Source organism: Natator depressus, chromosome 6, assembly GCF_965152275.1.
Source record: "Natator depressus isolate rNatDep1 chromosome 6, rNatDep2.hap1, whole genome shotgun sequence".
NCBI lineage: Eukaryota > Metazoa > Chordata > Testudines > Cheloniidae > Natator > Natator depressus.
In genome coordinates this window covers 72,193,501-72,218,903 of record NC_134239.1, presented here as the reverse complement: position 1 = coordinate 72,218,903, position 25,403 = coordinate 72,193,501, and the positions used below count along the sequence as shown (strand labels likewise).

The following is a 25,403-nucleotide window of genomic DNA, read 5'->3' as shown; positions in this document are numbered from 1 at the left end:
TAAATCTTCCCACTAATCCCTTTGTGGCAGGATGGTAAGGAGCTGATGTGACATGTTTGATACCATTTTTTCTGACAAACAACTGAAACTCTGCAGATGTGAATTGAGTTATTTTGTCACTGACAATCTCTTTAGACACTCCTGATCTTGGAAACAAGAGTCTTAACCCTTCTACCATCTGCAGTGATTTAGCTGAATTAATATAGCATAGTTCAGGCCATTTAGAGTGGTCATCTAGTGCAATCAAAAACATATGTCCCATAAATGGGTTAACATAGTCTATGTAGATTTACTGCCACAGGGTTTGGCCACACCCAAGGATGCAAAGGAGCATGTTTAGGCATGTGTTGTGTTTTCTTGACAAGCTGGACATTGTTTTGCCATTTCCTCTATTTGTGTATCATTGCCTGGGTACCACACAAAACTTTGGACAAGGACTTTTTTTTTACAATTCCCAAATGGCCGGCCATGTCATTTCTGAACTTCATAGCAGTCTGCATATGCTTGACAAACGATCTGCATTTGCATGTTCGTTGGTACTTTTGAACTCAATATTATAACAGTGAGTGCCCGAGAATATTGCCCACCTCTGTAATTGTGCTGCAGAAGCCATTACTAATACTCTTTGGGTTAAAAATTGAGACTAGAAGTTGATTATCCATAACTAGAGTAAATTGTTTCCTATAGTGATATTGATTAAACTTTTTCCCCAGGCTAACCTCAGAGCTTCTCTATCAATTTGAGTTACATTCTGCTGAGGTAAGAGATCTAGAAACAAAGGCAATGGGCCTTTCAGTATGAAAACAGGCAAACTTTAGAGGCAAAGATCCACTATAGTGTGCAAGGATCTTTTCAGATGCTGTAAGACTCTTGCCCTCATCAAAAGCTTTGGTGCACTGTATGGACCAACACCATTTCTTTCCATTGTGTAACAGTTCATTTGGGAGAGATAACACTGTTGCTGTGTTAAGCAAGAGTCTATAGCTATAAATGATCATCCCCCCAAAAGAAAGGAATTGTGACACGTTTTTTGATTGGGATGCTTTAGGGATAGCTTCAGCTGTCTCTTGTAATTTACGCAATCCATCTTTGTCAATGGTATGGCTACAATACATAACTGAGTCTTTGAAAAATTCACATTTTCCTTGTTTGCTCTAAGCCCAGACTATGACAGCCTCACATGTGCCTTCTGGAGGTTTTCCAGGTGCTCTTCATAACTAGCTCCCATAAAATGTATATTGTCCAAATAACACTGAGTGCCAGGAATACCCTCTAATTCCTTGTCCATGGCTTGCTGCCAAGTAGCAGGTGCAGGTGCTATTCCAAATACTAGCCCATCTCTCATCAGTTATGCCAGTAGTGATTATATGTGGTTCCAGTCTCTTGATGTAGGTGGCCAGTTCTTTACTGAGCTATCAAAAAGTTTGTTTTCCCCAAACTTCCAGACATTTTAACTCCTTTTCCCCTTTTTAAATGAATAGTTCACTCATAGTCTCAGTGGTGGTAGGTTAGTTTCCTTTAGTTTCTGTTTCATTAGGCCTCTTGGTTACTCTCTGTTTCACTGTATTCCTGGATTATGATCATTAATTGTTGTGTCTTTTGCCCTTTACACAACAATAAGAGCATGAAGAAACCACAAGGGAACTGTGGGGTCCAAATAACCATGGCACAACATGGAAAACTTAGCTACATATTCACAATGCTACTCTGCCAGGTTTCTAAAACACAAAACACAGTAAGCACTCCTATAAGGCTCACTAACTATTTAAAAGACTATTACCCAGTTCCCATACACTACATTAACCATTGGAACAAATTACCTAGGGATGCGGTGGAGTCTCCATCACCTGAAGTCTTTAAATCCAGCTCATATATCTTTCTTTAAAAAATATAGACTCACTAGCTCAACCACAAAATATGGGCTTGATGCAGGACTTACTGGGTGCAGTTCTGTGGGCTATGTTATGTGGGATTTGGCCTCGATGATCATAATGGTCCCCTCTGACTTTAAAATATATTAATCTATCAAAACCTTTAGACTGGGAGATGTGATCCCATACAGGGCCTTTCCACCACTCTAGTACATGATAAAATTGTTCCATGTTTTCTCATAGAGAGAAAGTAAACCCAGAACCTTGCCAAACCTGTCTTAATGTGCCAGAGATCAGAAAGACTGAACGAAGCCATAGTGGAACTCCCTGGGAAAGAGTCTGTCCAGTCCATCGGTGCCCTATCACTGCATCTCCCAGCTTGGTGAGAGGTCGTCTGCCTTCCTCCAGCCGCATGCTTGGACCAATGTCTGTTCAGTCCAATGGTCAGGTGCCATCCAGCTCCCAGGACTCACATCAACATCACCTATATTACCATTGCAACCAGCAAGAACCTAGAGACAGCTATGCCTTGCCCCCACTGCCAGGGCATGGAGAGAGGGCCACTTTGTGCTCCCACCATTCCAGTGGGAATTCTTTACCAGCGTCCCACCACGAGACCTCTGAAAGTCAATGGAAACAGTGGTCACATGACCAGCAGCAGTCACGACCAGTGCAGCGCCACATTGTAACAGTCAGGTAAGCCAAAGTCTGTACAGGTCACAGGGTTATTCACAATTGCAGCTGGGCAAAATTTTTCTACTAAAACTTTTTGGCAAAAATAGCAAATTTGGTGACCAAAATATTTCACAAATTTATGTCAATCTCACTGAATTGTTTCAACTGAGGAAAAATCCCCTAAAAATTCTGAAAAATCAAAAATGCTTTGTTTGACATTTTCTAAACAAAGCATTTCAATTTTTTTATTTGAACTGACTTTTCATTTTGAAATTTCCTTTAATTCTATTTTTAAAGAATTAAAAATGTTAAAAATTGATTGAAATCTAACCAAACATTTCATTTCAGGTCAAATGAAACATTCAGTTAGACCCCAAACAACGTTTTTCTTACTTTTGATTTGCTGAAAATTTCAAAAACGTATAATTTTCTCATCAACCTGAAACAATTGGTTTCCTAATTTTTCAAGATTGCCAGTTAAACAAAATATCCATTATTCACACTGCTCTGCTCTCAGTCTCTGTTAGAGCTTTGGGGTGTGCTGGGAAGGGAAAGTGCTGTGCTGGAGAGGTGGTGAGGATGGAGATGGGGAGCAAGGCTCTGCCAGCTCCTCTTCTGCTTTGGGGCAATAGGCACCCCCAAGGCACATGGAGTGAGCAGTGCTACTTGTGTCGGGCATACAAGCAGTTCCTAGTTCCTTCCCGCTGTGCACCCCACGCTTTGATCCTAATAGGACTCATTAGATAATGCCAGTGCTCCTCAAACTGGGGTCAAGACATCTAATCTAGCCATGATCAGGCCCATATTTTGCAGTTCTCATATTTTCTTCTGGTATATTGTAAGAAGTACCCCAAAACCCTTTGGTTCTTAAGTATTTCAATGAGCCGAAGAGTGCATTTCATCCTGTGAGGCTATCAAAATGCTGGAGAATCCCAAATAGCTGCCAGTTTCCTTTCTGTGGAAGGAACATTCCATTTGAACCGGGGTGTTCTATCTTAAAGTATGGTGATGGTCAGAAAAATGACTGTAAAAATGATCTTCTCACTCAACATAGTAGCCCTCTGAGAACTAAACTGGGACTTAAAGCCACTGCCTGGGTTGGTTGTAAGTGGAGGCTAAGGAAAAGCCGCACACTAGCAGGCATGCATGTCTCTGGAAGAGCTGTAAGAGTACAGAGAGGAGTGGCATCTACTACACCCCTCTCCTTATTTTTAGGACCACTATTGGCACTAAAGTTCCCAAGCCCTTTAATATCACACTGACAGGTACCTTAGAAGATCCTAACAGAGGTAGATTAGATAGTGTTGAATCTATCCCTGCACTCTGGTACAAGGTTAAGCACATTCTATCCCTTTATTTTCTTGAGCTATATCTAGCAACAGAAAAAAACCTATGTTTTCCTCCGTTTGCACTGTAGAGCCTCACAGCCACAGCTATCAGAGAGTGACTAGGATCCTATTTTAGCTCATATACCTTCAACAAAATTATCAGTTAAATTCTTTATAATAGGTGATTTAAGCTACAGACTCAGCTGGTTTTGCAAAGCGCTTGCAGAGTTTGCAGTGCTGGCAGTTAGAAAAGTCATAATCATCATCACCACAATACTGTTATGATTTGTAATCTGAGCAAATTTGCTATAGATTTATTGAACGAGAATTACTATATAGATCCACAGTGCATCTTCTGACTGTAATCTCAGTTTAAAAAAGAATATAAACAACACTCCAAAATCCAGAGAGAGCTAATGCTGCATGAAAAAATTGTGAGTGATTTATAACAAATGAACATGTGCCATTGAGTACCTTGGAGAGTACAATGTTTGGGCCCTGGTCATTTGCTTTACAAATACCAGAACTGTTCTGTTTTGCAATTCTCCCATCCACGTCACTCATGAAAAGCTGCCACCATACAACTGAAAGTCTCTTAAGCAGCATGCACTTTTACATGAGATATGCAGGGTTCTCAAACTTCACTGCAGTGCGACCCCTTTCAGACAACAAAAATTACTAAATGACCCCAGGAGAGGGGACTGAAGCCTGAGCCTGCCCAAGCCCCATCACCCCAGGGGGAGGGGCGGAGGAGGAGAGAGGGGGCAAAACCAAAGCCTTGTTGCCCCAGGGAGCCAAAGGTGCAGCCCAAGGTCTTCAGCCCCGGGCGGGGGGTCTGTAACCTGAGCCCTGCCACCCAGGGCCAAACCCAAAGCCTGAGCCCTGCCACCCAGCCCTGGGCGGTGATGCTCAAGCTTCGGCTTCAGCCCCAGGTCCCAGCAGGTCTAACTCCAGCCATTAAAACAGGGTCGCAACCCACCTTGGAGTCCTGACCCAGTTTGAGAACCACTGAGATAGAGAATTTTTATGCTGGGAAATCCTGAGCCTTCCCTGAATGAGGAGGTGGTAAGACTATACAGTTAAAGGGGATGAGAGGAAAAAAGGTTCTTCAGATCTGAAATGGAGCTTTTGTTAATTGTGCAAGTGGAAAGCTCAGGCTCAAAGGTTTGTTAACAAAAGTGACCTTTGAATCCCTCAGAGAAGATTTGTTTGCTGAACTCCTTAGAACAGTGCAGCTAGGAATAACAAATGTTCATCTATGGGGGCATTTGTTTTGTGGCAAATTGTCATGAGCAGTTCCATATCGCTCAACCCATCATCAGCATTGACTGCAGAAAATAGAGCCCAATGCACAAATGTTTACCCTGATGGAAAAGACCTGTTGGGTTTAATAAAAAATTATACTCTATTTTGAACCATCCTATAGAATTTAATGGAGAATTATACCCTTGCTATGGAATGGTTAAAAAATCTGTAGAAAATATATAATTTTCTATTAAAATCTATAGGTTTTAGTGTATAATTTCCATAGAACTAAATTGTTTATGTTCTAATTAAATTTCTATAGGATTTTCCCATAAGGCAAAAGATCAGGAGTGGGATTCAAACCTACGTCTCTTTCTGTTGTGTTTCTTTAAAAGACCAGTGGGAGAAGAGATTGTCCTATTCATTAGACTGCCTCCTCATGATGTACTTAGACTAGTGTCAGATAGCTTTCATCAGCTGGAACTGCACTGTACAGCTTTCTTGTTTTACAGTTCCTGAAAGGGTTAACTTGCTCATTAACAGCACAGCACACTGCTTCAAGTTAAAATAATAAACCAACCAATCTCTTTCTTTCCGCAGACATGACAAAGCTTTCAGGATGCCAAAAAGGTATGTTAAATATCAAATGCTTCCTTTCCTGCTATCCTATTATCATTGCTCTCCTACCCTGCTATTAGGAAACACAGTGTATTATTCCTGGTGACGTTCCAGACAGGCGCAGCTTCAGAGGCAAGAGCAGAGCTCCTCATTAAAGCCTTCCCATCTGTCTGAAAAATCTGTTTCTGTTTGTGTAATAAATTTAACCTGCATTCATGAAGAGCTTCATTGTCTAGATAGCTTTCCTCCAAGCGTGCGCTTTCTCTGGCCCAGCCAACAGCTTTATTTGTTTTTCTTGATTGGTCTAAACCAAGCCTAGAGGAGCAGCCGGGTCCACTGGCTTGGGAGTCAGGAAATCTGGATTCTGTTCCCCACTCTGTCACTGACTTTCCATGCCACCTTAACCAACTCATTACACCTCTTTCTGCCTCAGTTTCCTTATTTGGAAAATAGGGATAATAATGTTTACCTACGTTGGTGAAATGCTTTGAGATCCAGGGATGAAAAGCACAACACAAGTATTGTAGATATTAAATGACTGCAGTGGATTCTCCTGGGTTCTGCATCTCAGGATTAAAGCAAACTGGAAGATCTTCAGACACAAGATTGCTCGATGTGAGGGTAACAGCAGTAATAGTCTCAGAGTTTTGCATTTTCCCACAGTATGTAGTGATGGAGATGTGTTTGTCAAGGTTATGTGTAGTGCTTCCTAGTTCTTCATGTATTAATGCACCAGAAGCTCTACAATTAAATTTAGATGACTAAAATGTTTAAAAGAGGTCGGGGAGTATAAAGTGCAACTCGATGCTGCAGCAACATGGAATCGTGTATGACGGAAAGTTGATTATGGACAATCTAGACACACTTCAGGAAAGAAATGTTATATGAAAAAAGATAAATAAAATAATTACTTGTTGCCCTAATCTCCTGCCCTATGTTTCTCATATTTAAATCCAAAGGAATGAGAAAAGGAGTACTTGTGGCACCTTAGAGACTAACAAATTTATTTGAGCATAAGCTTTCGTGGACTACAGCCCACTTCATCAGATGCCTAGAATGGAACATATAGTAAGAAGATATATATATATATATATATATACATATATATACGCATACATACAGAGAACATGCAAAGGTGGAGTAAGAGGCTAATTAATTAAGATGAACTATTATCAGCAGGAGAAAAAAAACTTTTGTAGTGATAATCAAGATGGCCCATTTAGACAGTTGGCAAGAAGGTGTGAGGATACTTAACATGGGGAAATAGATTCAATATGTGTACAACTTATAGCTAATTTACGGTATTTTTCACCGTCTATTCTTCTTAATATCATGCTTGGAGAACACTTAACTTAGAGAATGAAAACAAATGCAGGAGGCACCCTTTCTGGCTGCTACAGGGCTGTTGCATTTGGGTTACCAGCACAGCAGTGGAATGTAACAATTTTAAAAATTGGTTTTGTTGAAATGCATAAATAAAAAAATCATGAAAACATTTTTGTAATTCCTTTCACAACACTCCATTTAAAAATGTAATTTTGAGGCCTAAAACTAATTAACAACATCCATTTAAGCTAACATCAGCAAGATACAAACTGTTTTAACAGGTGGTTCTCTACCTCTTAGTGCTTCCAGTTTTTGGTTTACAAACTGTGTTTATCAAGTAGGTTCTCCAGTGGATTTGTTTAAGAATCTTTCACCTCTGAAGGTTGAGGGCCTGATGTTTAAAAAGTTAGGCATCAAATTACCACAGTCCCACACATAAATAGATAATTTAATGTGCAAGTGGCCATTTCTGATCTTTTGCATGCACAAATACCTGATTTGCACATGCAAGCTTAATAACTATGTCTAAATTTAAAAAAAACAGGTCATAGGTTCAATTCCAGATTCAGTCACAAGTGAAAACGCATTTCATGGGCTCATTCTTGTCCCTGGTTATGAAGAAGCTACATTACTTGACACAATTAACAGTCTCTGGCTCACGAGACGCATTGGACTGGGCTAGCTAGAGTATTACAGTTCAGGATTGAAGTGCAGTGGCACAGCTTCTGAGGCTTGTAAGCAGTAAATTCATCCATGAATCTAAAATACACCAGGAGCTGTTTGCTAACAAATAGTCCTTAGACCTTACAAAGACATAAATATTTAGAAATATACCAGATCAGACCAATAGCCCTTGTGGTCCAATATCCTGTCTCCAACAGTAGCTAGTGCCAAATGCTTCTGAGAAAGGTACAAGAAACCCCAGGCAATTAGGTGAGGCCTACATTAGAAAAGACTTGCCAACAGACATGCCAAACCCATGAAAAAAACGGAGAAATTGGGCTTCAAGTTAAAATAATAAACCATTTTGGCTTGAGTTGCTTGTTGGCTAGTTTTTGGCTTGTAGCTTGTTGCTTGTTTAGCTTGTAGCTTGTTGCAGCTTGTTGCTTCTTTTTTTTTGATTGGCTCCTGGCAAGCAGAGACAAGGGGAGAGAGAATTAGAGGTGCACAGCAGGCCCACAGCAGGCCCAGACTGCACGCCGGGGGAATCTAGTCACATAAAACGTTGGGGTTCTTAGGGATTGGCTTGTTTTGAAATGGGATTAGCTTGATTTTTGGCTTATTGTGAAAGTCGGGGTGCTTATTTACAGCATGAAAGTTGGCAACTGTGCTTGCCAATATAGCTATACCAGCAAAACCTCCTGGTGCAGCTACAGTTTATACTGGCAAAAGAGTGCTTTTGCTGGCATAACTTATTCTTTGTCAGTTTATGCCAGGTCTCTCTCTCTCTCACACACACACAAACACACAGACACACACCCTTAACCAACATTACTGTGCCAGCAAAAGTTTCTCATATAGACGTGGCCTGAGAGTTTGCCATATGTTTTGAAGCATGAGGGTTTATATCCCTTATAAAAATAATTCTATCTAATATAACTTTGAATGATCTTATTATCTGCATACATTTATAATTTTCTTTTGAATCCTAGTAAGCTCTTAGCCATGATAATATCTTGTGGCAGCAGATTCACAAGCTGATTATCTACTTACCTGTGTATTCTGTTGAGATCCCAAACTTCATGCTGCTTCTTGTCAGTTACACACTGACTAGACTGTCTGGCAGTGGATAGTTTGGATTGTGCAATGTGTGGGAGGAGGAGAACAAAATAGTAAGGGGGGAAAAACAACCTTCCCAAATGGATTTTTGCAGTTAAATATTAAAAGCCACATTTTGCCCAGGGAAGCAAGTGCCTAGTTTTTACTGTTTCCAATTGAAAAGGCAGGGAAGTGTAGGGATGCAGAATGTAATTACCCAAGTTAATGAGAACTGCATGCAAGCATCCAATGGCAGACAGAATGTGTTCAGTAGAACTCCTACCCCCTGAGCTTTTTAACAAATAAATGCCCAAACTAGGAAGCCTCATTCTATTAAATATTCTTCTTCTAATGTTGTGCTGATACCACAGCATGTTTCATGTTAATATTAGAAATCAGGTCAACAGCAGCATTTGTTTTCTCCTGTTCATTCCAGTTATTCCCAGGTGATTGCCGAGTGGCCAGTAGCTGTCCTTGTGCTCTGTTCGGTGACCGTTCTGGTTTGTACTTTAGCTGGCCTGCTAGTTGGAAATCTGCCAGATTTTTCAGAACCCTTGATGGTAAGTCCCTGCAGATGATATGGGGCAGGCATGTCATCCATGAATGCAAGGAAAATCAGTGGAACAATCAATTATGTTTTCTTCCTGCAGTGTAAAATTACCACATTCCCTACTCCTCTGGAAATGGATGGAGAAGAGAACAGACCTGTAAATACATGAGGACATTAAAGACACTATCACTCCCACATTCCCCCAGAATGCTCAATAGTTTATAATATCTACCACCAGATGACAATCTCCTACCCCCTCATTCTCAGAAATGTCAGAAAGCACATTAGGATAAAAGGGAATCTGCATTCCCTGCTCTTCTTTTGCTACGAGAATCACAGAAATTGAAAATGAAAAGAAACCTGTTAGGTAAACTAGTCCATCCCTCTCATTCAGTACAGGAGTGTTCTCTGCACTGAATTTGCCTGTGCATTGGCCTGTCATAGTTTTAAAGGATTTTAGTGAAATTACTTCCTTTTGGAGACTATTTCACTGTTCATGAAAACATTTTTCTTGTTATTTAGTCTTAATGTTCCTTTGCTCGTTCTCAACATATGGCTCCTAGTAGTACCCCTTTACTATTTCCTAAATCAGGGGTCTCAAACTCAAATGACCACGAGGGCCAGGTGAGGACTAGTGCATTGGCCCGAGGGCCGCGTCACTGACACCCCCCTTGCTGCCCCCACTCCACCTCTTCCATGAGGCCCCGCCCCGCCCCGCCCCGCCTCTTCCCACCCCTTCCCTGCCCCCATTCCAACCCCTTCCCCGAAGTCCCCACCCCAACTCTGCCTCCTCCCTGCCCCCAGGGGGTGCAGGAGGGGTACGGGGTGTGGCAGGGGCTCAGGGCAGGGAGTTGAGGTGCAGGGTGCGGCAGGGAGCTCAAGGCAGAGAGTTGGGGTGCGGGGTGCAGGAGGGAGTGTGCGGTGTGGCAGAGGGTTGGGGTGCAGGCAGGGGGCTCAGGGCAGGGGGTTGGGGTGCAGGAGGGGTGTGGGATGTGGCAGGGGGCTCAGGGCAGGGAGTTGGGGTGGAGCAGGGGGTTGGGGTGCAGGAGGGGTGCGGCAGGGGGCTTAGGGCCGGGAGTTGGGGGGCAGGGTGCAGGATGGGTTCGGGCTCCAGCCTAGTGCCACTTATCTAGAGTGGCTTCGGGGTGGCAGTGGGGCGCACTGGGGCCAGGGCACGCTCCCTGCCTGTCCCGGCCCCGCTCCCACTCCACTCTGGGAAGCAGCCGGAACCATGTCCCTGCGGCCCGGGGGAGGGAGGGGTGTGGGCGAGGGCACGGGGCTCCATTGCGCTGCTTTTGCCGCTCTCCAGGTAACTCCCCCGAAGCTCCCATTGACCGCGGTTTCCCGTTACCGGCCAATGGGAGCTGCAGGGGGCGGTGCCTGGAAGCCAGGGCAATGCACGGAGCCCTCTGCCCCTCCCCCCCGGGCCACAGGGATGTTGTGCCGGCTGCTTCAGGGAGCGGCGCGGGGCCACGGGGGGCAATCCCGGGGGCCGGATCCAGCCTGTGGGCTGTAGTTTGCCCACCCCTGGCCTGGAGGTAGGCTGAGGGTGGGGGCACGCGGGCCACTTGGCGGGTCGCAGTAAATAGGCCCACGGGCTGCATGTTTGAGACCCCTGTCCTAAATAGTTCCTCTCCCTCCTGAGTGTTTACCCTTTTCCTCTATCTAAGAAAAAATGTTCTTGAAAAACATGGAAAAATACTATCCTACTCAGACAGGCTCTAGGATGAGATGAAGGACACCTTTCCAGGAGAGACTGAGAAAGAGAAGAAAATCATTCTGGTCAAGGTTCCAGTGTGGACTAAAGACTGTGTCGAGAGGGAAGAAAATAAATCCAACTTCTGCAGCTGTTGATTTTGGTTGACATCCCTAATCTAGAGAGGAAGAGAGAAATCCTGCTTGGCCTGTTCAGGATGAACTATCTCACTACTGGCCAAAAAGGAAAGGATAAATTATATTTCTGTAGGTTCACATATGGACTATGCCCCCCTTTCTAAGAGAAATTCAATTTGTGTGTGCCTCAAAAAATGTGATTAGATTTTAATAATCACAGACATGTGCTGTGTCTGACATAAGGTGTGGAGGAGGTGGGCTAAGGAAGGTTAAGCCAAAGCACAAGTCTGACAAGTTAATAAAACCCTTTTGCTTGGCTATAGGGATTTGCGCCTCGAGATACTGACATTGGCAGAAAACTCATTGTCTGGAAGAATGTACAAACCCATACAGGATATCAGAAGACCCTTTTGCTTTCTCCCTACGCTGAAAAGAACAGGTATCTGAATTTAGTTCTTTGGGTTTCAGTGCTTGCAATGCCACAGTGAGACTGCTTTACTAATGATGTGACATCTTAGTTTGGTTGCAACTGAGTTGTAAAATCAATAAGTAACATTTTCAAACATCCTAAAGTGAATTAGGAGCCTAAATCCCCATTTTCAAAATTGATTTATGTACTTAAGAGTGTAAATCCATTGGCTGTCAATGAGACTTAGGCTCCTAAAATCACTTTTCAAAATAGGATTATGTCAAAATAGGGGTATGTCTACACTGCAATAAAAAAGCTGCAGCAACGAGTCTCAAGTGCCTAGGTCAGCCGTGTAGTGCTTGGGCTGTAGATCTAAAAATTTGCAATGTAGACATTCAGGCTGAGGCTGGAGCCTGGACTCTGGGACCCTCCCTCTCATGGGGTCTCAGAGCCTGGGCTTCAGCCTGAGCCTGAATGTCTACACTACAATTGAATAGCCCCACAGCCCAAGACCTGCGAGACTGAGTCAGCTGACCCAGGCCACCCATGGCCATGCAACGGGTCATTCATTGCAGTGCAGTCACTTAAGTCACCAAGGCACTTTTGAAAATTTAACCCAACAGCTTTAAGCATCTGCAGCAATAATTCAGTGACTACCAACAGGAGTGATGTGGGATCTAACTTAATCACTCATGACTGCAAACTGATGCAGTCAAACCTGTACAACAGTCCAATACTGAACCCCTGGACTCAAACCATGTTCTCATTTTAGGCCAGTGGCCGCTCCAATTGCATTATGTCTCATCAAAGCACATTTTCATGGTGTGACAACCCATGGCTAGTCAACCACATGACTGGTAGAAAGATGTTGAATCCAGCTGTTCCATAGAAGGATAATTGTGATCTCTTGATAGCTATGGTGACGTTGGTATTAACAGAGGGCAGAGGTTTATCCATGGCGAACAAGAAGCAAGAACAAGACGGATGGTAGAACAAGACTATGGAAAGGACAGTTTCTTTTGTGGCCCCCCAGGTGAGTGAAGTCTTAACATACACCTTCAAAATGTAATGACCAAGAAAGAGGGGACAGTGGGAAACTGCAATAGCACAAAGAGATGTAACATCCAGTACATGTGGAAGTGTTCAGAAAATGCCCAACAAAGCAGTCAGGCATAATACAATTCTGTGCACTCTAATGTGTCTTTCGTCTAGTGATCTTGCAGCATTTTGCAAACATTAATTTATTAAGCCTCCCCAGTTATCGGTGAGCAGAGCTGACTGAAATTTTGTACGGGTTTTATTGGATTTCATGAAAAATGAATTCTTCCCCTAGCCCCCCAAAAAATCATTGTTGAAGGGTGTGTTCTTAAAAAAAAATTAAAAATTAAAAATTTTCTTCCAAAATTGAAAATTTCCAAAAATGTTCATTTTGGAATAATGAGAAAGTACCCATTTTATCTCTCAGTTTCTTACTTTCTCTCCTTCTTTTTTCCCAACTGGAACAGTATGTAAAAAGTAAAAAAATGAAAATAACACTTTGCCTCAAATAAATTTTTTTCATACTTTTCCAGTGGAAAAAAGTAAATAATAAGAGGGGGGTGGGGGTTTCTCTCTTCCACAGTATTCCATTTTACAGATGCATGGGGAAATTGAGCACAGAGAGGTTAAGTGACTTGCCAGAAATAACACAAGTGAGTGGACTTATGGGAATAGCACCTAGATATTCTGATTCCCAATCCCCTGCTTTAAGTCATCCTCTTAAGTACTGGAGTACAGAACTTACAGTTTCTCAGGGCCTCAGCCTCTCCCTCCCTCCCTCCCCCACAACCAACTGTACAGATTTTTGTCAGGAGGTAACAGTGGGTACAGAAATGGCCTGAATCAGATCCACAATAGTTTCGCTGTAGAGAAATGAACTTCACAGGTGAAAATTATAATGAGAGAACCCCATATGTCCCTCTTTCCTGACCCTGACACATATGGAAAGCGTGATGAGGCAGAGGTCCCATGAGGCAATTTGCACACTTTATAGCCCTATCATTCATCAAGATCCATAAGCTCTGTTGCTCCATTTCAACTGATTGAATTATCAGTGTTGGACTTACACATGGCATTATGGTTTTTAAGTAGACTAACTATTTCAAACAGTATGGCTGATTCCTCCTCGGTTACCTCACTACATTTCTGATTTTTAGGAAAGAGTTACTCTCAGCTGGTGTTTATGTCCACAACTGCTGGGAGTTTGTGGAACTTGCAAGCGATTCAGTCCATGTGTCAAATTGAACAGGACAAGGTTAGTATTACCATGGGGAATGTATACATATGCAATCTCATTTCAACGTACTGGTTTAATCATTAATTAAAACCTAGCAAGAAAAAAATCATATGAGAGATATAGTATCTTTCATCCTGGAGAATGCCAATGGATTTTACAGGTTTATAAATAAAAGAATAACTTTACCTACCACTGAAATGCAGCTGCCTCTGGGCTGAAGAGCCATAGCTGTTTTGTAGTACACACACAACATCTTGGGCAAGAAACTGATGATAGTATATCGAACTGAAACTATAGAATTTAGGGTGGTTAATGTAATTACCAAAAGAGGAATTTGCCCATATACTGAGCCTAACACCCCACACACTACAGTGAGGAGGACCACATAAACAGAAAGATTAGATTAGATTATGATAGTTTTGTGAAAAGCACCATGGGAGCTTTAATAAATATAAGTGATCAGATTCATTGGACGTTGGCACTTCCAACAGCACAACATCCTCTCTAAATTAGAGGTGCCAGATAAGATGGTGATAGATAAGCAATATGGCCTTCTATCCAGAGAGGACTGCACTGGATGTGACTAGACCTAATCTTCTAAATTGCCAATAATATTTTAATCCAAGACTGGTAAGAATGGCTCCGTGGTCTCTTGGTTGTAAACTGACAAACCTTTAATTCTCTGGATCGATTAGAAGAGCTGAGAGGCGGTGGGTTGCTCTGTGCCGCTGTCCAAGCTTTCTGGAGGCTTTCATCTGCTTCCTGTTCGGTCTGGAACTGTTCCCTTGATGCTGGAGACATCAGTTCCTCATTGGATTGTGGACCTAGGCTTGGTCCCTCTGGAAGCGATGCAGGTGATGGGGCTGTTTCCGTTGATGGTGAACCACTCTCCGCTGGTGCACTTTGGGGTATTTCAGGCTCTGGCTGAGCCTCTTGTGTAGGGTCATCTGCTGCTGCTGCCAGTGCAGGCTCGGTGGTGCCCTCTGGTGTTGGAGCTGTAGACGGGGTTGCAAGCGCTGGACTCAGTGCTGGCAATGGTTCTGGTGCTGGTTGCTTTGCCAGTTTCAGTTCGGGGACTGGCTTGGGCTGGGTCTTTGGGACTGGATCCACTACTGCCGTTGCAGTTGTTGGCAGGGGATCCAGTTCCACCATCTCCATCTGGGTTTCTGGTAACACAGACAGGACCCTGGTGGAAGGCTCAGGAACAGGGATAGGTGTGGAAGCTTGCTTAGTCTGGCTGCGGGTGACCATTCCAACCCTCTTGGCCAGCTTTACCTGGTTGGCCAAGTCTTCCCGCAGCAGCATGGGAATGGGGTAATCATCATAGACTGCAAAAGTCCACATTCCTGACCAGCCCTTGTACTGGACAGGTAACTTGGCTGTAGGGAAATCGAAAGAGTTGGACTTGAAGGGTTGAATCGTCACTTGGGCCTTTGGGTTGATTAAGTTGGGGTCCACTAAGGAAGCACGGATAGCCGACACTTGTGCTCCGGTGTCCCTCCACGCGGTGACCTTCTTCCCGCCCACACTCACAGTTTCCCTTGACTCTGAGGGTATCTGGGAGGCATCTGGGCCTGAGGACCCCTGGTGTGATTCTGGTGCAATGAACTGTAATCTGTTGGGGTTCTTGGGGCAGTTGGTCTTTACATGCCGCGGCTCGTTACATTTAAAACATCGTCCAGCTGACAGGTCACTGGGCCGAGGTGGTTGCTGGAGAACGGTGTGGTGGAACGATAAGGTGTCTGGAGTGTTCCTTGGGGTGTAGTTGGGGCCTTGGGCTGCCCCTGGTAGTAGGGTGGGGTCTGAGGCTGTCCCTTCTGGTATCCACTCCAACTGTGACCAGGGTTGTTTCTCTCTCCATTTTGTTCTGGTTTGCCCCGCCTCTCTGGCGGTCTGGGACTGCTTGTATTGATCAGCATAAGAAGCAAGACTTTCCGCTGAGTCCATTTTCTTATCCCATAAACACTGTTTTATATCCTCCTTGGACATATTCAGGAATTGCTCCTGAGTCATCAAATCACACATTCCTACAAAGCTAGTAACACCCCTTCCTTTGACCCATTTATCTAACCGAGCCTTCATCTGGTTTATATAAGCCACATTACTTAGTCCAGGTCCTCTCACAAGGGCTCTAAATTTTACTCTGTAAGTTTCAGGTGTAACTTGAAATTGCTTTAAAACCAAATCCTTAAATTTATTATAGTTAGAAGCCTCATCAATAGGTATCTTATTGAATATGTCCTGAGCCCTTCCAGTCAATTTTGCGACCAATGTGGTCATCTTGTGAGCTTCAGGAATTTTATGGAGTGTGCACAGTCTCTCAAAGGTGAGAAAATATTCAGCAATATTACTGGATTCATCATACTGTGGACATAGTCGCTCCCATTTGTGGATTGTTGGGTAAGGATTGTTAGGGGTATCCGGTATATTCTGCTGAGCCTTTGCCTTCTCCATCTCCAGTGCATGCTTCCTCTCTCTTTCCTTCTCCTCCAGTTCTTTTTTCCTTGCCTCCATAGCTCTCCTGTGGGCAGCCTCTTGGGCTTTTTCTGCCTCCATAGCTCTCTGGTGGGCAGCCTCTTGGGCTTTTTCTGCCTCTTTCACTGCCTCCAGTCTGGTTAACTCCAGTTTGTGTTGTGCCTTGGTTTCTGTCATCCTAGCCTCTCTGTTTTTAACTAACTTTACACCTGAGAGTTAGAAAGAAAACCACAAAACAAAACCAAAAAACCTGGCTTGTAAAATTTTGCTGTGTGGTAACATGATACCTATGTTCTCTGATAGCTATTCTCAGCCTACAGAAAAATCCTTTAAAAAAAACCCTAACACCTCTGTCTCCAGGCAAATAGACAAAAAACCCTCTAGCTGCTCTTAGCTTAAAAAAAAAAAAAACCTCTTCAGGTCTGTGAAAAACCAGTTTATATAGTGAAACTTCAGTCTTGCTTAGCTATACCTTAACCAATCATTTTATTAACCTATCCTAACATATTGTAACAAAATTCTCTAACCAATCATATCCCACCACATTAATTAATTTTGCAAGGTGTAAATCAGTTATGTAACAGACAGAAACAATCAAAGAACCAGACAGAGATCATACATACACACAATAGAGAAAGGGGGACCATAAAAACAAAACAATAAAGAAATGGGGATTTCTCAACCGCAACTGTGGATAAGTGATTTCTTGCCAGACAGAATGCTATCAAACTAAGTTTTCTTTAACCATTGTAAGATCTGGTTTTTTATCTAGTAATGTTGGGTGCTATTAGGACAGGATCGTCTTCTTAATAGCCTGATATTACTTTGTTTTAATGTAATTTAGATGGAATGTTAGGATGTGATTTCCTGCTTCTTAGCTAATGGCTGCTGCTCTCCTAATACAGCTGCAGACAAAGGCTTTCGGCCTTATAGCTGCAGGAAAAGGCCTTATCCTTACAGCACCATACCTTCTGCTTATGTCCTTCACAGAACGTCACTGCAGTGCAGAAAAAAGAAGCTTAAAAGAAAAAGGATAAAGATTTAAAAATTCTCATCTTAGTCGTCCTAATCCAGAGAATGAATGTAAAATGAGGAAAGCTGCTGTCACTAGTAGTAGGACAATGGATTGAGGAAGGATCCCAATTCCTAAATCAGTGCAAGAAATATATAACAGAGGCTATTAATTTAGTTTTGGAAAAAGTGCTGTCCAAACATCTTGTTTCAATGGCTACAATATATTGTATTTTGTCAACAAAAGGTTGGGGAGCCAGGGTTTATAAACATGAGGAGGACCGGATAATTCTAGTGAGAATTTAAACACTCTGCTGTATAAAGGCAAAAAAGTTTTATAGGGAGAGTGGAGTAAAAAGTTTTATAGGGAGAGTCTAATCTGATGTTCTCCTATTGGCTGTTTTTCAGATCCGCGCACATGCTCATTTTGGGAATCTCTGTCAACGTACTGAAGACAATGAATGCTGCCCAAGCTGGTCTCTGGGTAACTATATTGCTGTCCTTCACAACAGATCTTCTTGTTTGGAGATAACTCAAGCAGATGTCTCCCACACCCTGGCACTCCTCCGTTCCTGTGCCCCAGACTACCACAAAGGCATACTTATTCCTTCTTGCATAGGTCCCAGGACTGGAAGAGAGAAACACTCTCAGTGTGCCAAAGTACCAGAAAAATGTACCCGGTTCAGTGGTATTTACCAGCTTCTTCACTTCTTGGTTGACAGAGACTTTCTCAGTCTTCAGACAATGGAATATCAAGTGCCATCACTGAAATACAGCCTGCTGTTTTTGCCTACAAAGAAAGGAGCATCTATGATGGAAATCTACCTGGACAACCTGGAGTCATGGGACCTGTTTGATAATTACACATCAATCACTGGAATGGACCTGGGTCTTAAACAGAAACTATTCCAGCACTATCTTCTACTGGATACCATGTATCCAGTCCTGGCAATATTAGCCATTTTTCTAAGTATGACTTTTTATTTACGCTCAATCTTTATTACTTTTATGGTCCTTATGATTGTTGTCAGTTCTTTGATGATCTCCTTCTTCTTGTATAAGGTGGCCTTCAGATTCACCTACTTCCCTTTTGTAAACCTGACAGCAGTTGTCATTCTCAGTAGCATTTGCGCAAATCACACCTTTGTGTTTTTTGATCTCTGGAGCCTCAGCAAGAGCCAGAATCCTTCTGCAGGCCTCCTGCAGTGGATGAGCCAAACCATGCACCACTTTGGGTATCTCATGCTGGCGTCTTCCTTTACAACAGGTGCTGCTTTCTATGCCAGCTATATGAGCAATATAATTGCCATCTGCTGTTTTGCCATCTATATGGGCACCTGTGTATTGGTGAATTTAATATTCATGGTAACTTGGCTTCCATCTTCTGTTGTGTTGTATGAACGCTACATAGCAACAAACTGCATTTATAAACCAGAAGACTATTGGAACTATAGTGGGCATAAAAGAGTTATTTTCTCTCTCCATCATATACTCAGGGGTCTCCAGAATACCTTGTGTGAAACCTCCAAGCTGTTATTTGAGAAGATTCTTCCATGTGGTGTTATAAAGTTTCGTTACATTTGGATCTGCTGGTTTACAGCCTTGGCAATAGGGGGTGCCTACATTTCCTGTTTTAATCCTAAACTAAAACTCCCCAGTTTAGAGATGCCATCTGTCCAGATGTTTAGGTTAAGCCATCCCTTTGAGAGATATGATGCAGAATACTGTCACCAGTTCATGTTTGAGAGGCTGGAGCATGGAGAAGGACAACACATGCCCATCACTATAGTCTGGGGCATACTGCCTGTGGACAACGGGGATCATTTCAATCCTAAGAGCAATGGCACGCTGGTGAAAGATACCACATTTACAATCCAAAATCCTGAAGCTCAAAACTGGCTCTTGGAGTTCTGCCAAAAAGTGAAGAATCAAACTTTCTACTATTCTGATCTGGAGCAGAAATCTACAGTTTGTTTCATGGAGGAGTTTCACACGTGGATGGACAGTCGCCAGTGCTCCCAGCAAGATCACAGCTTCAATCTCTGCTGTAACCACTTCCCCTTCCCCTATGGAAGCGAAGTCTTCCTGCACTGCATCAAAATGATGATCATGGAACAAGGCAGAGATGGGGCTCAAACCTATGATTTGGGTCTTAGATTTGATGGAGAGGGAAACCTAATTGCCTTGGTGCTACAGTTTCAAACTATTTATCACTACAGCTTCAACTACAGCAAAGCCAAACAATTCTACAATGAAATTGGCCACTGGATAACAGAGGAAATGAAAACTGCCCCCATGGGGCTTCAGAATGGATGGTACACCAGTAAACTAGAGCTATATAATCTCCAGCACAGTCTTAGCACAGAGACAATGGTGGTCATAGGACTATCCATAACCATCTCTTTTGTGGTGCTGCTGCTCACCACCTGGAATGTTATTCTTAGCATATTCTCTGTTACAGCTATCACAGGCACTGTCCTGGTAACTGTTGGACTTTTGGTGCTGTTGGAATGGCAGCTCAATGCAGTGGAGTCTCTCTTCATTTCAGCAGCAGTAGGCCTCTCCACTGACTTTACAGTGAACTACTGTATTTCCTACCACTTGTGCCCACATTCTGATCGCCTGAGCCGAGTGGCCTTCTCTCTGAAGCAGATGAGCTGTGCCACTGCTATGGTGGCATCTGCTCTGTTTTCTGCAGGTATCATCATGCTGCCTGCCACAGTGCTGGCATACCGGAAGCTGGGGATATTCATCATGATGATCAAGTGTATCAGCTGTGGATTTGCCAGCTTCTTTTTTCAGTCTCTGTGCTGCTTCTTTGGCCCAGAGAAGAACTGTGGTCAGATCCTTTGGCCTTGCACCTATGCCTTGAAGGACTATTCTGATGACTCCAGGCCAAATGGAAGCTTTAACTGTGGGGGAGAAGAGAAGCAGAACAGATTACGGAAGGTGCAAGAGTCTAACACTGCAAATGAACAGTATGAGCTCCAGCCCTTGGCCAGAAAACTTAGTGACAGTTTTGACAACAGCACTTCCACAAGCAAACTGTCTAATCGTCCTTCTGTCCTGTCTGAAGACATACAGCTCCAAGACAGCAGGTGTCCCAGAATAGGAATCCATCCTTCTCTTGAAACAGACAGACAGAATCTGCAGGAGACTCTAATGGACCACCGTGTAGATCTTTGTCAGTGTCCTGCCTTGCAAACATCTTCTCCTTACAAACATAGCAGCTCGGGAGCAGAAGCAGAAATTCATGGAGAGAGACTCTGCAGGGATTGTAGATGTCAAAAATATGGTCCAAAAGCCTGGGATGGATACATGCTGGATTATCTTTATTCAGCCAGCATGAAAGATGAAGGACAGTTAAATAAATCTCAGTGTTCTAGAGACACTGCTCAACAACAGTCAGATTATACCTCAGAAAACACTAATATCCCTGAAGCTGAAATTTACAAATTTCACAGAGGCCTTTGTTCTCATAGCAGTTCTTTCAATGTGCTCAACGTCTCAAGTGAGATCTCTCTCAGTGATTTTGAGCAGAGCATAAAACTTGCTGAGTCAGCCAGTTCTTGTCCCAATGTCTTAGATGTGTCTGATTCCTGCTGTGCAGCAGAGAGAGGTCACCTGAATGGGAAGAGAGACACCCTGAGGTTGGACCTGAGAGAAACCGTCTTTGACGTATCTCTACCAGCATCCCAGCAAAACAGCTCTTCTTGGAAAAACCGATTGGGATTAGGGAGTGAAGGTCCCGTTGTTTTACCAAACAGCCAACCAGACATGCCTGATGTTTGGATCAAACGATCCAGTGCACAAAATTCTGGTTACAGCAGCTGAAATCTCCAAGAAAGTAAAACTCAATTACAGAAGAAAACAGGAAATAAACCTCCTATTTACACTGTAAATATAAAATCTTTCCTCCCTTCCCTCTTTGAGCTAGGTATTTCAGCTGCAGAGATGCCTACATTTTCACTGAGTCAGCAAATCTGATATTAAAAAAAAATGAGGATTAGAGATGAATTTTAATGCAGTAAAAAAATGTTGACCATCCAGCAGCCCGTGCCATATTCACATTTGTACTTTTTGACATTCCCTATAGTGATTAGATTTTGTTTTCCTGCCAAGTACAAGAAAGAAGGGGATAATGATTAAAGAGTTGACTCTCTCTAGATATTTCAAGAAATAAATCCCATGTAGAAAAATATCTATAATTGTTAATCATTGGAATCTGGCTAATGGCTGGAAAGAGAGCTGTTTCCTGTTGAAACAGATCTCTGTTTTTATTAGTAGTCCAGGTTTACAAATTTCCCCAAAGGACTTGTATTCAGATATTTGTTTAAATCTGTCCAGTGAGTGTTTTTCAACTGGTGTGGTCTGTTACTCTTCAATGAGAAGACTATATGGTCCAGCCCCAAATATCTTTCAGATCAGGATTTCAGCTGGTTTCACTGGAGGGAACTCCTTCTGACACTGCTGCAACGTGGGGTTTTCCTTGACAGAAAGCCATCTCCTTGTCCTCTGTGACTTGGGCAGCTTGTGTTTCATGTTCACAGCTAGTTTCTATCCCAGTCAAAAATGTAAAAATATTTTTAAAGTTGGCATATCTGCTGAATCTTGAATTTTACTTTTTTCTTTACCAGAAAAGACAAAAAAGAACCACGTCTTTATTTGTTACAATAAGAAAAAGCTTTCTCTCTAAAAGTCAGCATAAAAATAAATATTTATGACAAACTCTCCTGAACACTGTCATACCTTGTGCCTTTGCTATGAATATTGTGATTCATTTTCTTTATGTTGTACATGCCTTATGTGTTTTCCTATGGCATCAGCAAGAGAAAATTTGCACCTCTGAGCTTCCATCCATCAACATGCACACTGTAGCTATCTATTCATTCATATTAGCTATCTGGGAAACTCACCAAGGATGGTTGGTGCAGGTTAGCAAGAGCTAAGAAATTCAAAAAAGCAAGAAATTCAAGTAGGAACACTGGACCTTCTGGTTTGTATTTAATATGGTTCAATTTTCCAACTTGATTTTATCTCATGGTTGCCTAGATCCCATACGGATGGCACCTACAACTTGCATTTCAGCTCTACAGTAATAAATACAAAGAGTGACTTGAGAATACATGGTGACTTCGTTCTTCTGTAAATTGGGACCTCGTATTCATTGCAATGATTTGTAGCCCACATCTGAAAATGATGTCAGCAAATATAAGTATTCCAGAAAGTCAATGACAGATTTATAAATATCTCTTTACTGTGTGTGCCCATATCATTGTGCAAGTGGGACAAGTGTGTGCGGGGGTGGGGGAGGAGGAGAGGGGAGAATCATCTGATTGAAATATAAAACTAAGGCCTAGTTCTGCAAGCTGATCTAAACTCGAGGATTTACACCTGCACAGATCAGCTTGCACAATTGGGGTCTAAGGGGAGAGCTGATTATGCAAAAACGTATCCTTTAGCAGTATCTACTAGTGCAAAATTACATAGCAATAAAGTTAATAACTAAATATAATATTTCAAATGACCCAGCAACAGTTCTATGAGACCTCCCTGTGAGAGAGATCTCTTATAATTGTAACAAAAGCCTGATAAAACTAGTAGCAGCAAGACTGGTCTTGGCTCAGTGGTGGGAAAATCAGTATCTCTGTGTTCTATCTCAGGCACGTATCCTGCAAAGACTTACATACCTGCTTACCTTTAAAAACATAGCTCATTCTAATGGTATGCCAGAGTATGTGATATCCTTGAATAGAAAAGCTTATCTATCAGATCTGAGTAAAAGAAGGAAGACACAAACAAGATAAATATTTAGACATATGGATATGCCTTGTATTATATATTCAGAAAAATAAATAGCAGCAAAACCTAAAACTATCTATCCACCCTTCTTCAAATATTGAGGACAAGCTCTGAGTTCCAAAGGGCTTGTAACTCTCTTAAAAGGCAAATAAGCTAAAGGATGTTTGGGAGAAAAAGATTGGCTTACTTGTTAAAAGAGAGAGAGAGAAAAAATATGAGATGTGTCTGAAAAATCTGATCAAGTTCTCATTTTTAAGTAGGGAGTTTTCAAAAATACAGTTATACGTCTGTTCTGTGACCTCTAAGCACACTTTTTTAGGGGCAACCAACAGCCACAATGCAATTTTGTGTGTGTTGAATTTCCATTATAAACCATATAAGTTAGAATTTTAGAAGTTTTAGAGTCCATAAAATGTGCTTCAGTCTTAATTGGTCAAATTCATGCCTTTATATTCATACCTATGATTAGTGTACCATTATTGCACAGTATTTGGGGACTCTGTATATCACTGTATCTGTTGAAATAATTTTAAAATAAATAGTTAAAAAACAGATGGCCACTGTTGTCACATATGGTAAACACTTGCGGCACTGGTACCCTTTAAGGGTCTTTCCCCCACATCAGTCCCTGTGACTAAAGCTTATCAGAAAATTTTCATCAGAAGATTTTTGCTGGGAAAAGCTGTTTTTGACAAAGCTTTTTTCCCCAAAAAATTGTATAATTTTTTATGAAATTTCCCATAAAAAATTTCAGTATGAAAAATTTCATTTTGGAAACATTTCTAAATTTTGCTTCAAATTTTATTTTTTCATTTGTATATTATTTGTATGTTATTTCCTAACATGTCAGCAGTAGTCGTTCACAATGTATTAATGTATATACCATATAGTAGTGCATATACATATTATGCACTACAGCTGACATGGCATAATACATTAATTGAAATATTCTCTTGTGAAATCATTAAGGGCCGCTGTTTAATACTGATCAAAGTGTTTCCTCCTTGTGTTAGAGTGATAAGGCAGGTGAGGTAATATCTTTTATTGCAGGGTTCTCAACCTTTCCAGACTATTGTACCCCTTTCAGGAGTGTGAGTTGTCTTGTGTATCCAAAGTTTCACCAAACTTAAAAACTACTTGCTTACAAAATCAGACATAAAAAGACAAAAGCTTCACAGCGCACTATTACTGAAAAATTGCTTACTTTCTCATTTTTATCATATAATTATAAAATCAATTGGAATACAAATATTGTACTTATATTTCAGTGTACATTATAGAGCAGTATAAATAATTGTCTGTATGGAATTTTAGTTTGTACTGACTCTGCTAGTGATTTTTATGTAGCCTGTTGTAAAACTAGGCAAAGAGCTAGATGAATTACTGAGCGCCCTGGAAGACCTCTGTGTACCCCCACCGGTACGGCTACCCCTGATTGAGAACCAGTTTTATTGGACCAACTTCTGTGGTGAAAAAGTCAAGCTTTTGAGCTACACAGAGCTCTTCTTCAGGTCCTGCTTGTGTTGTAAGGAAAGGCTGACATTCAAGTTATGCATGAGTTACTATGCACACCTCTTAACACAGAATGAAATGATGTATACATAATGCAAAATAATACACAATTGAAAACATTACAGATGAAATTCGAAATGTTGTGAAACTAACGTTTTCCACAAGGAATGTTTTGAGAATATCCGTTGTGAAGGAAATTGCAAAAATAGTAGGTTTTCTTCCGATTTGGAATGAAACCAAATTTCAAAATGCTCATTTTCCTGTGAAATGGAAACCCCAAGTTTGCAGCAGCTCTGCTCCTGCCTCTGTGCTGCGACCCTTCTGAGCTGGTGGTGCACCGATACTAAGCAGGTTTCAGAGTAGCAGCTGTGTTAGTCTGTATTCGCAAAAAGAAAAGGAGGACTTGTGGCACCTTAGAGACTAACCAATTTATTTGCGCATAAGCTTTTGTGAGCTACAGCTCACTTCATTGGATGCATTCAGTGGAAATAGTCTCTATGGTGCCACAAGTACGCCTTTTCTTTTTGCGATACTAACCAGTGACAGCGCTGCTAGCTCATTGGGAGCCCTACGAGGAATATTTCCGCCCATCCCCTACAAGTTACTAATTGCACTTTCCCACAAACCAAACACGAGGGGGCCCTTCCCTTGCGCCGCCTCTGAACAACCGGTTAGTCTGCCTATGCCTAGCTCCACCGCTCGGGCCAGACAACCC

General features: G+C 42.1%; 1 protein-coding gene across 1 annotated transcript; it reads left to right on the top strand.

Moving 5' to 3' along the window:
• The first annotated feature begins 2,150 nt into the window (after positions 1-2,150).
• DISP2 (dispatched RND transporter family member 2) lies at positions 2,151-23,599 on the top strand. The gene is made up of 7 exons (XM_074955706.1): positions 2,151-2,567; positions 5,720-5,749; positions 9,258-9,381; positions 11,528-11,643; positions 12,528-12,646; positions 13,809-13,906; positions 17,783-23,599. Exons 1-7 carry the CDS (start codon positions 2,284-2,286, stop codon positions 21,206-21,208), a joined length of 4,197 nt encoding a protein of 1,398 aa, XP_074811807.1. The 5' UTR covers positions 2,151-2,283; the 3' UTR covers positions 21,209-23,599.
• The last annotated feature ends 1,804 nt before the right edge of the window (positions 23,600-25,403 follow it).

Coding starts and splice junctions, on each gene's coding strand:
- DISP2 (XM_074955706.1), top strand. CDS start 2,284: ATGCTTGGACCAATGTCTGTTCAGTCCAATGGTCAGGTGCCATCCAGC. Junction 9,382..11,527: donor ATTTTTCAGAACCCTTGATG/GTAAGTCCCTGC, acceptor GCTTGGCTATAG/GGATTTGCGCCTCGAGATAC. Junction 11,644..12,527: donor CCCTACGCTGAAAAGAACAG/GTATCTGAATTT, acceptor ATCTCTTGATAG/CTATGGTGACGTTGGTATTA.